The sequence below is a fragment of the Ursus americanus genome, chromosome 22 (genome assembly GCF_024610735.1).
Source record: "Ursus americanus isolate L20-20 chromosome 22, mUrsAme1.1.p, whole genome shotgun sequence".
Taxonomy (NCBI): Eukaryota; Metazoa; Chordata; class Mammalia; order Carnivora; family Ursidae; genus Ursus; species Ursus americanus.
Window position 1 is genome coordinate 18,071,867 of NC_142148.1, and position 12,431 is coordinate 18,084,297.

The 12,431-nt window shown below is 42.1% G+C and overlaps 1 protein-coding gene across 6 annotated transcripts in view; it reads left to right on the forward strand.

The window, feature by feature from the left end:
• The window catches only part of CHD6 (chromodomain helicase DNA binding protein 6), a 192,210-nt gene that overhangs the window by 108,525 nt on the left and 71,254 nt on the right, over positions 1–12,431 (forward strand). For all 6 annotated transcript variants that reach the window (XM_087853574.1, XM_045804644.2, XM_045804643.2 and 3 more), the window contains exons 15-17: positions 1,522–1,777; positions 2,546–2,756; positions 11,950–12,145. In XM_087853574.1, coding sequence (XP_087709700.1) covers positions 1,522–1,777; positions 2,546–2,756; positions 11,950–12,145 — 663 coding nt within the window. The remainder of the gene's footprint in view (positions 1–1,521; positions 1,778–2,545; positions 2,757–11,949; positions 12,146–12,431) is intronic.

Sequence of the window (12,431 nt, forward strand, 5' to 3'; positions counted from 1 at the left end):
TGAGAGAGAAAGCAGGAGAAGAGGGGAGGGGCAGAGGGAGAAGCAGGCTCCCCGCTAAGCAAGCAGCCCCACACGGGGCTCAGTCCCAGGACACCTGGACCATGACCTGAGCCAAAGGCAAACGCCTAACTGACTGATCCACCCACCCAGGCGCCCTAAAACAACCCTTTATGACTTGAAATTCGATCTTTTGCACTTGCCCTTCCTTATTTTATTTTCCCACCAGGATTAATCTTACTGGTATCATGTTATAGTTCAGGGTCAAGTCAGGTACCTTGATTTTGAATCCCTTGTCTGTCGTTGTCTTCTTGGGAGAGGGAGCAAGTCACCTTGCCAGTGCAGTCAGGTGAGTAGAGATCTGCTGTCCAGGTCTGGGCTGTTAGGAGAAGAACAGACAAATCATAGCAAAGACTGTCAGTTCAAAGTGCCCCTGATGTGACAGCTTGCATGATAGCATGGGAGACATGGTCTTACAACATGAACTCTCTACGTGCTGCTACTCCAGACATGTTTGCTGCCGTTACTTAGAAGCTGTAGGAGGGGTCCACTTCCAGATTGCCTCTACGTGTTTTTTGGGTTTTTTTAAATATTTTATTTATTTATTTGACAGAGAGAGAGACAGCCAGCGAGAGAGGGAACACAAGCAGGGGGAGTGGGAGAGGAAGAAGCAGGCTCCCAGCGGAGGAGCCTGATGTGGGGCTCAATCCCAGAATGCTAGGATCACGCCCTGAGCCGAAGGCAGACGCTTAACAACTGAGCCACCCAGGCGCCCCTCAACTTTTTTTTTTTAAACCTGAGATACGGTTGACATAGTCTCAGGTGTGCATGATAATGATACCATGCACATATAGTAGGTACATATTGTGAAATGATCACCATACTAAGTCTGATTAACATCTGTCACATACAGAGCTACAGATTTTTTTCTCTGGTGATGAGAACTTTTAAGATCTCCTCTCTTAGCAGCTTTTAAATGTACAGTATTATTAACTGTAGTCAGTATGGCCTAAATTACATTCCCGGGACTTACTTATTTTGTAACTGAAAGTTTTCACCCCTTTTGAGCCCCCTTCACACATTTCACCTATCCCCAGATTGCCTCTACTTTTTACTTTGTTCTCTCAGCATCTAAGACTCCCCTTTGTAATGTGTCACTTGTCCCTCCTCACATAGCTAAAGTTGTCCTCGGGTCATTGCTGCACCATGCGTGCATGATAGAGCGAGAGGGATTTATTTTCACCATCCTAGAGAGCAGGTACTGTCTCTTACATCTTTCTCTCTTGTAAGGTTGCCACCTACGTTCTCAGTGACTACTTGGGAATTAAAACCAGATCCCTTCTTTCCTTGAGGTCCAATTATAAACTCCCCATGTTCAGGGATTAGTCATGATCTTTCATTTAGTCTACTACCACAGTACTATGATCAGATGCTCAGGAGACTGTAGTGAAGGTTGGACTACCCCAGTAATCAGCTATTAAAATCAGATATGGGTAGGTGAACAGGTCTCATTTCCCCGGACAGGTGAAGAAACTGCAGTCTATCCTAAAACCCATGATGCTTCGGCGGCTAAAAGATGATGTGGAAAAGAACCTTGCTCCCAAACAAGAGACGATCATTGAAGTAGAGCTGACCAATATCCAGAAAAAGTACTACCGTGCCATTCTGGAGAAGAACTTTTCCTTCCTGACCAAGGGCGCAAATCAGCACAACATGCCCAATCTCATCAACACCATGATGGAGCTGAGAAAGTGCTGTAACCATCCCTACCTGATCAATGGTGAGTTGGGGAAGCAGGGAGCAACTCAGGCCTGCCGTGGGCCTCTGCCAAAAGCTAATGATAACCAACAGTCCTATGTATTGAGTTCCATTAAATGGTAGGATGTATGTGTGCTCGCCTTTTTCTGATGTATGAAACTGAGGCTCAGAGGTTGGTGGATCTGGGTAAGCCATCTAGTAGTGAGTGCACAGAGCTAAGTTGTCTGCCAACTCTCTGCCATCAGAAGACGGACTGCACTCATCAGTCTGCTGCCCTTTATTCACCTGCAGTCTGGCCCACATCATACCCTTGGGAACGGGGTAGTATTACTTAGCTGAGTAAATGATCATGATGCAATCCGCAGGTAAATTAACAGTTAACCGTACTAACCAGAGAACATGCAGAAGCTTTTTTTACAATAAAACTTCTGATAAAATTTTAAATCAAAATGTAGCTAGTTTTTATGTTGTCAAGAGGTGTGTCTTTTTGTCACCTTCCTGTGGAGGTTTCTTTACTCGAATGAGGCAGCTTGGTATCTAAAGTTCTTTCTTACTTGGGGTGGTTTCCCGGGAAAGCAGAGCACCTGTGTTCTCTGCACCGTGGCGCTTCCGCCGCTGCAGAGCCCCCTGCTGATGGCACAGACCGGGTGTGCACACACAGCATCGCCTCCCTGGACTGTTGGTCAGATCTAGGGGTTCGCTTCATTTTTTTTTTAGGATCTGTAGAGCAGAGAGCAGCTTTTACCCTCAGAGTTTGTTCAAGGAATAGTCTTGTTCCATTTCTTTTCAGGGGCAGAGGAGAAAATTCTGGAAGATTTCCGAAAAACCCACAGCCCTGATGCCCCTGACTTTCAGCTGCAGGCCATGATTCAAGCAGCGGGGAAGCTGGTGCTGATTGATAAACTGCTCCCTAAGCTGATTGCAGGTGGTCACAAAGTACTCATCTTCTCCCAGATGGTGCGCTGTCTCGATATCCTGGAAGATTACCTCATCCAGAGAAGGTGAGAACTTGTCTCAGAGCTGCGCGTCAGATGCTGCAGGCTGTCCTTTTGGGGGCACCTTTTTGATTCATCTAAAAATTATGCTTTATCAACAACAAAGCATTCAAACATGGAGAAAAGTAATCTCCACCTAAAGACTGACTGAAATTCAGAGTCAAATCCTGTGACCGAGTAGGCCCAATCTGAACTGCCTCAAGTGAATTTCACAGGCTATAATGTGGAGCCCTTGCTTTGCTTGAAAAGGAAATTCTACATGTTTATTTATATTCTCTTCAGTTGTAAGAAACAGAATTCAGAACAGTAGAGAAGGTTAAGATAGCAGTGCATTTGCTTTTTTTTTTCCTTCTTTTTTTTTTTCCCTTAATGATGAGAGAAATACATCCTGGAAAGCATCACTATATCAAATTGCTTAAAGAGTATAAGCTGACAGCTTACAAAAAAAGAATTGGGGATACTTTAAGTCCTTCCTCAGCAAACCCTCTAAGGTTTTATGATACACTAGCGATGGCATTCCATTCTGTTTTCTTATTCATACTCCTAGAATTCCCAGAGCCTAAGTTCCATCACTGGCACAGGTGACAAGTCTGTGGTATCACGTTACATGGGTTGTTTGAATTCTGTGTGGGCACTGCATTTGTTACTTTATACAGTGGACCTTATGTTTCCAGTCACTGGGATACATCAATGATCCAAAGATGATGAATGGGTTTTTAAGAATTTATGCAATGGTAAAAGACTTTTCAAGGTCATAGAAACTATTAGTTTAGGCACTGCTAAGTTTAAAGGAAAGCTTTGGTTCCATAAAGTAATCACAGCGAATCACAGTTGTCTTAAATATTCTGATCCTTGAAAATTCTGTTTGCTATTGTAACATGTAATTTATACAAGGAATATTGAAGGAAGTGACAGATTCAACTATGGGATATGCTGACATTTAATGTTGCATAAATAATTCTCCAAAATCAAATTAGACAATAAAAGATTTTCTCAGAGTCCTATATGGAGGTCTTTAGGTAGAGAATTCTTGAGACTTATATTATTTTTTTCTTTGAGGAAGGTATAATGAGTGAATCAAAACTAGTTAAAGCAGTTTCATATTTTATGAAGTCACTGTAGATTAGGAACTCATTGCCAGAACACTTGCTTCTTATAAATACATTATCCGACTCATCAAAATACGTACAACTACTAGTTTGCAGTTTGTTTTTGTTAAAGAACCCCCAAAATGAGTAACAATGTAATTAACAGACTCTTACTAAGTACAGATGTCTCTACTTAGCTCCCTTTTATGCTGTTTATCCTTAATCTATTCATTTTGCTTTCAAATTATTTAAGTATTAAATTTCTCTTGAAAATATAGGCATATGTAACCCCACCACTGCCTCCACGCTCCCACTCATACTCGGGGGGTTGTCTTTTTCATTTTGTGCATACAAACATTTAGTTTTGTTGTCCATTTGTTTATGTTCTACATTCTAAATTGGTAGTTCACCTTTTTATTTTATATCTTGTTTTTGTTTTTTACTCCTTTTCTACAACATAATTCTGATGATACTCCGTCTCATAGGTTGTTCCTAGTTTTTCAGAATTTTAAGGAGCTCTGTAGCTATGCCTTTAGGGTTATTGTGAATGTTTCCAGTTACTTCCTTAGGATAAATTTTGATGTACAATTTTAAAAGCACTTGATAACTCACTTCCAAAACACCTTTGGAAAGATATTGTTACTTTTATGCCTTTCATCAGTGCTCCCCCCCCCACCCCAGTACTCTGACCAGTAATGTTTTTGCCACTTAATTTTAGCTAATCCAGTGAGCCAGAATTATGGTCTCTTGTTTAAAGTTGTATTTCTGAGTAAGAATGAAAGTAATATTTTCCATATATATTAGCTGTTTCTAGTTTTATGTGCCTGAACTGCTTATTCATTGTTCTTCCTCCATTTTCTGTTGCTCTTTGCCTTTTTATTATAAGAATGATTTGTTTACTTAAGAATATAGCATAAATACTTCCCCAGTGGTGTTTTTGACTTTTTGTTTATGGGTATGGGTTTTGTTTTTTTATCTTATTTTTAGAAGTTTCAAGTTTTATAATAGTCAAAACTCATTCTCAAAACAGCTTTCAATAAACTTAGATGCTTATTTATGCTTAAATTTAAGGTTAAATGCTTTAAACTAATAGGCTTAAAAAGGCTTCCCCTATTTCTCAAACACACACTTACATAAATATTCTTAAGTATTTTCTTTACACTTTTTTTGTATGGTTTCTTCACCCCAGCTGTATCCAACAGGGCTCTTCTGGCCTGTTATTTTTCTCTTTTTAATTTAGTTTTTTTTCCCAGCAAAGTTATACACGCACATATTTTAAAGAGCCAAACTATTTTGTTAGACTTTCGAAAAAGTGCCTTTCAGATAGCACCCTTCCCACCCATTCCCAGTTTTCCCAGCCCCAGAAACTATTACTGTAACTCTTTCTGCGCTGTTTCTTTGGGTATTTATAGCTATACTTCAGTAACATTAGTAGTTGTCATTTCTTGATGATTTTTAGTTTTAGGTATTACCTGTTCCCACTGTGGAAGAGCTCATTTGTCTTCTCTCATTGCCCCTCATCACCGCCACATATTTACCCAAATGCTAAGCGACAGCCCGGCCATCTAGTATGCTGTTCACAATTTTTTTTTCTCACATGATTTTTTTTTTCTTTTTTAGTTTCGGGGAAACTAAAAATTATCTTTGTATTTGATTGCCTGTTTTTCTGTTTCCTTACAATTTCAGCTCCGAATGTACCCTGGTTGTCTCAGTCTCTCTCTTGTTATGGTCAGGCATGTCCACGGCATCTGCTCAGGGCCGCCTCTGGTGGGGCTGCCCACGCTGCCCTCTCCGGCCAGGTGCTCTTCTCCCCTGGTCCACGCCGCCACCTGTGCTCTCCCTGCCGTCATCACACTGACGGGTGTCTTCCCTTCCCTCTTGAATGAAATCTTGGTGGATGCCATGGACGACTTCAGGGAGCTTCTGAGGAAGGGTGGATGATAAGTGAATGTGGACACTCCATGGAATGTTTTCAGTCTGCTCTCATTTTTGAGTAACAGTTTGGCTGGGTTTGGGATTCTAGGTTAGAAATAATTCCTCACAGAATTTTGAGGGTTTGGTCCACTGTCTTCCAGCTTCCATGGTTGGTGCTTAGAAGTTCAAAGCCCTTGTGCTTCCTGGTCTGTGTATGTGACATGTTTTTCTGTTCAGAAGCTTTGATTCATCCTCTTTGTCCCAGTGCCGTGGAGTTAAACACTGAACTGTCCTTTGTATGGGACCCATTGAACTGGATACTGAGCAGGTCTTTCTCATCTGAAATCTGGGTTTCTTCAGTTCTGGGGAATTTGTATTTTATGTTCCATTTAAAAACTTTTGTTCTGTTTTCTCTTTGTGGAACTCCTGTTATTTATATGTCAGACCTTCTGGATCCGTCACCTGATTTTCTTTCCTTTCCATCTCACTGTTTTGCTACCCCTCTGATGGAATTTTTTCTTGTACTCTGTCCTCCCACTTAAACCCCTAGGTTTTCATTACATAATTATATTTGCAGTTTCCCAGAACATTTTCTTCTCTAATTTTTCAATTTTCGTAGCATCCACCTGGTTGTTTCACAGGTGCATTGTCTGCCTTTCTGAGATGAATCATTACAGAGGTGTTCGGTTTTTTTTTAATCTTCCAACAGTGTCAGATTTTTTTCTTTTTGTTTGCTTGTATCCCTTTCACGTTAGAATTCTAGGTTGGCCTTTTTTCTCCTTTCAGCACTTTGAAATGTTACTCCACTGTGTTCTGGCCCCGTGGTTTCTGACAAGAAGGTCTGCAGTCAGTTATGTCCCTCTTTCCCCTGTATGTAGTGTGTTGTTTTACTAAGATTTTATTTTAATTTTTGATTTTCAGCAGTTTACTGTGATGTGGGGCATTCATTCTGTACAGATTTCACTGAGCCTCTTAAATTTGTATGTGTTTATCTTTCGTCCAACTTTGAAGTGCTTGGTCAATATTCCTTCTGTTTCTTTTTTCCTTTTGCCCCATTCTTTTGTTTCTTTGTGGGATTCCAATCACCTGTATGTTTGACCTTCTCGTATTGTTCCACTTTCCATTGGTTCTATTCTTTTATTTGTTTCAGTGTTTTTTCTTTCATCTTCTGTTTTATCTGTCTTCCGGCACTCTGACTCTTTTCTCAGTCATTTCCACCGTGCGTATTACCCCATTCAGTGCTTTCCATATTTTAGAGAATGTATTCTAGTTCTAAGCTATCCATGTGATTCTTACTTTTGTGTTCCTTTGCTGTGATTTCCTGTCTTTTCTTTATTACATACATTCCTTCACTGAGCATAATTATAATAGCTGCTCTAATTATAACATTTTAGATGTGACACCTGTTGATTGTCTTTTCCCTTAATAATGGGTCACATTTCTCCTGTTTCTTCACACAATTTTGTTGCATAATTTTGGGGTTTCCCCTGAACATTGTATTTTGTTGTGGAGATCAGGATTCTGTTCTGTGGCTGTGAAGATGGCAAGTTTCATTTGGAGGCAGTTAACTAGGTGAGACTCAGAATGCACTTCCTGTCAGTGTCTGGTCAGCAACAGCTCCGGGCTGAGCTGAGGCTGCCTTCAGTCTCCCCAAGTGTGTGTGAATTGGAGAGGTCAGGAAGTCGTCAGTAGTCTATAGACGGAGTTTGGGGTTCACTGTCTCCGTGTCTCTACTTTCTATGGATCCCTTCTCACCCTCTGGCGGTCCTGGTTGTCCCAGACTCCTTCCTGTGGTGCTTCTGGTCCTAAAGACAGTGTCTTCTTGTCAGATCTGTAGCTGCTCTATACCCCTGTCGCCATGGCGGTGGCTTCCCCTCTGGCCAGAACTGCAAATTTCTGTTCCTCTCCAAAATCTGCCTTCTTTCCTCAACTCTCCAGTGCCCTCAGATTGGTTTTTCTCTTCATTCGTGGGTTTTTTGTTTTGTTTTTTTTTGTGTTTTGTCCATTTTGTGGTTGTTGCTTGCTAGAGGGTTGGTGTGTGAGGACCTTCCCACTCCGTACTAGAAGCAGAGCCCCTGTGACTCAAGTCAGAGGCTTTCCTCCTGTGTGTGAACATTATCCATTGAGCTGGGGAACGTCCTGTGTCTATATTTCAGGGTGTCTCTCTTCCTCTCTTGTGCCTAGGGGTTGGGAACTTGATTGTACTGGGAATCGATTGTGGAGAAGGGCTGGAGAGAAATAACTGTGGTTCGTATCTCCTGGGGTAGATCACAGTGCAGGTCTTCTCTTTTACCCTCGTCAAGGCTGGGGCGGGTGATCTATAGGCTGACACTTTCCCAGATAGCCAACCCGTTCCTCTGTTTTAGACTCTGCGCATCCCCATTTTCAGTGTTACCTGGTGCCACCAATGCCTCATCCCTTTGGATATTCTGCAGTATTGAATTCTTTCTTTCTTTTTCGTTCTCTTCTTTTCTCTTTTCTTCCTTTTTCTAGAGTGGGCTCCCTGTGAGCCCCACACGGGGCTTGAACTCACGACCCTGAGATCAAGAGTCAGATGCTTAACCGACTGAGCCAGCCAAGCATCCCTTGAGTTAGGTTATTTCTCACCTGAGAATCTTTAACTGGATTTTTTTGATTTTTTTCTTTTTAATTTTACATTTGAATCTTTAGTCTTTCTGTAATTTTGGTAAATGGCATATAATGGTGATCTAATTTATTTCCAAAGGTGTCTGATTTTTTGTTTATTAAATAGTACATCTTTTCCTCCATTCAAATAAAACATTGTCCATAAAATATACTTATTATCTATGCTGGTATGTGTTTACCTTTCGTATTCTTTTGATCAGTATTTCTATTCCTTTGCTCATGTATTATTGTGGATAAACTTCAGAATTGTTCTTTTTTAATCTGTCCCTGACTACAGTAAAAATATATATCCATATAAGTGTATGTGTATACACACCTATGCATATTTGTATTTATGCATATATATCCATTTGTTGGGATTTTGATTGGCTTTTCCACATTTAGTAGGACAGGACTGATATCTTTGTAAAACTGGAGAACCTGATACTGACTGCACGTATTCAGGTCTTTTATATACACTGCTGATTTAGTAAATATTTATGAAGTACCTGCCTTGTGCTAGAACGTTGTAGGTGTTAGGGTCATGGTGAACCAGCCAACATGGCACCTGGAGTCATGTTGCCGAGTCCTGCATATGTCTGACTCTGAGCCTATTCCTAAGTATTCTGTATGTGTATGGCTATTGTGAATGGGATTTTATTTGTTTAATTCTTTACGTTTTCCAGCTAGTTATTGCTGAGAGATGAGAAAGCTTTTCATTTCCCTTCAGGCCTTCTGAGGTCAGCACTTCCTGTTGTGCCAAAAACGCGCCACCGCCCCCCTCCCTAAAACAAAGCACACAGGTTTTCCAGACTGCCACCTGCTTCTTGTTGAAATTTGACAGTGACTGAGAATTACAGTTTGATGAGCCACATAAACTCCTAGGGACTTTGTTCAAAATATAGTTGACGTAGAGGGTTAATTGCTGCACTGATGTGTGGTGTGGAAAATTTTTTGATGTCTGATTTCTTCATTCAGACTTACTAGTCCTCAAGATTTTCTTTGTTCTCCAGCCTCGTTGCCTCTCCAGCTGTCAGTTTGGTTTTGTTCCCGTTTAATTTCATGCCATATTCTCGTACAGGGGTGAGGGCATAGCCAAGGGATCTGGCTCAGAAGAGAGGGGGTGAGGAACAGTTTAAAAGAACTCACATAATGGGATGGATCTTTAGTTTTGTGTTGAGAGCACTCCCTCAAAACTGAACAACAGAAGTGAGAATTAGTGTCCCAGTCATCCTGCACAATTTCTAAAATTGTGTCATAGCTGGCAAAATACTACGATCGAATGGGAATTTTTTCCATGGGTGACAGTTGAGCTCTCGCATCGCATTTATTGATCTCTCCTCGTCCTTAAAGCTGTGTGGATTCCCTGCCTCCCTCAGTCCATGGGCATCCAGCTCGTCTCTGATGGCTGGGGTGTCCTCTGTGCCTTCAGCATTAATTGTTCACATATGTGGCGATGGGGGTGTTGGCAGCTCCTGTTTAATTGAATCTCTACCTTGTCCCCTGACTCCAAATCCTGTGCTTCGTCCATCCCCTCACCCACATGTCCAGACTTCTGAGTACCCAGTACAGATCTGAGTGCACTGGTTTACCAAAACCATGTCAGTGCCTAGAGTTCCTGCCAGCTTCCACTAGAGTTATCAGCTTCCTAAATTTACCGGTGTCTCTTATTTATCTTTAATTTTCTATTTTAAGTTTTTAGGGCAGCCTTTTCATCCTCCTGCATTGAAGTGTAGGCTGCAATATGTAGGCCATACAGCAAACTGGTTAAGAATGTGGACTTTGAGTCAAGTGGGTCTCAGTTCAACTCACCTGCTCAGTGACTGAGCAAGTTAGTTTTCTTGTGGGGGTTTGTTTTTGTTTTTGAAGTTTCCTCAAATGTACAATGGGGATGACAGTAAAACCAGCCCTTAGGATTATCATGAGACGTAACTGTGATGGTGCATATCAAGCGTGTATCACAGCGCCTGGCCCAGAGCTTGGTGCCGAAGAGCTTGCTGCTAATATTACTGCTGTGGCTATTATTAATGATAATGACCATTATATCTAACTGCCTTCTGGTTTTATAGAATCCAGACATACAGCCCTTCACTTTCATCTTAGGACACGAGCTCGTCCTAGTCTGCCTTTCTGAGTCACCACTTCCTGCTTTATTTGCTACTGTAGTCCCACATAGTATGCTTAAGTTTCTTACATTAAAAAAGAAGAAAAAGGGAAAATCTACACCTGTAATTCCAGGTGTTGATGCACTGTAGCTTTGTAAAAGGAAGACAGTGTTTTCAGACTTGGTTTTTTGCTTTGTATGTGTCTCTTTTGAGCCTGAGTTGGTCTGGTTTCTCTACATGTTACTTTCTTGGATGGTTTCTTTACGTGGATTTTCCTTTTCTTCAAGGAAGTCAGGATTGTATTGCCACACTCCGTTTTCTAGAGCCATTCCCACACAGAGTCATCTACCCCTAGAGTGTCTATCCTTATTCTCTTACCAGTTATTTTTCTGAAGTTTTAAAGATCTGATTTCCCAAACTGTGGGCTACTGATAAGGTTTTTGTCAGAATCCATGTTCTTGGCTGTTGTTGGGTCCAGGACGACTTGGTCCTTTTGTCACAAGGTTCCTTTTAATTCTACTTTACCAGCCAGTTCCTGCTTGGTGGTTAGAATTGGGCCCAGGGTAACATCCCCTTGTGAATTTATTATTGTTAGGGTAAATAAGAAAAGAGTAAGATGTCAGCAGCTGTCCACATTGCTACCCTATGTTAATTCTGTATTAACCACATGATTCCATCATAAAGATACCTTCTGTGTACTTTAATTGAATGGACAGATAGTAACACGCTCCCACAGCAGTTTTAATTTAATTTTTCTTCCTTTTACCCTCTCCCCCACTGTGCTTTTCGCCCTTGTTTCCACACAGGTATGTGCCTTCTTACGATAGCTTCACTTCCCCATTTTATTTCCCTCTCAAAAGTCCTCAGTTGTGGTCCCCCTGCCCCCGACACAGCTCAGAAACCTTCCTGTGGTTTCCGTGCGTGGCGGCGGGCTGCCGGGGAGAACGGATAGGCCGGAAATGACCAGCACAGGCACACAAGGACTGCCTGTCGGTACGGTCTGCTTACCATTTTCAGGTTCCCCAGAGCAGCTGCACACTGATTTGAACCTTGACTCCTCATTAAGAGCACTACTTTAAGTAGACGTTTGAGGCCCTTGCTTTTCCTGGTCTTATGATTAGGTTCAGTGCAAGTAAAAACGGGGAAATACTGGAGAATAAGTTGCTCAGGCTGTGGGGGTTGATATTTTATGTTTACAATTCTTCTGGTCCTTAGTTCGTGGCTGATATTTTTGTTTTGGTTTGGTTTTTGCTTGCTTGTTTTGGGGGGTACGTTTTGCAGTGCAGTCTTAGGCGTCTGCCCTGCTGCCTATGTGGATGGGAGGGACTCCTCACAGACTGCTCTCGGTTGGTCCAGATTTAGAAGTGAGGGATGTAAGACCGCGGGTCAACAGCTTCCTGCGTTGTTTGCTGCTCTCCATTGAAGTATGATTAACACCTGGGCTTTCGTTCGTTTGGGTCCCCTCAGATACACCTATGAGCGAATTGATGGGCGAGTACGGGGAAACCTGCGCCAGGCAGCCATCGACCGGTTCTGTAAGCCAGACTCAGACCGCTTTGTCTTTCTTCTGTGCACCAGAGCGGGAGGCCTGGGCATCAATCTCACAGCCGCCGATACCTGCATCATATTTGATTCAGACTGGAACCCACAAAATGACTTGCAGGTAACCACTAGGATGATTGCTGTTTGCCTTAGCTGCCCCTGCGTCTGAGAACATCACGGAGGGGCCCGGCTTGCTGTAGGGCGTCTGCCCTGCTCGTGCTGTGCTGTCAGCTGGATGGCAGGCTTAGGGCCTCGGGCAGGAGTCAACTGAATGAAAAGTCAATGTCGCCCTTTCCCACTAATCAGGGACTGGTTCTTTCTTTTTGCTTTAAACCGAATGGTTTTTCACAGTGGTGGCCTCCAAATATAGACTAGAAGTATTGTTCATTTTTGTTATCCAACATAAA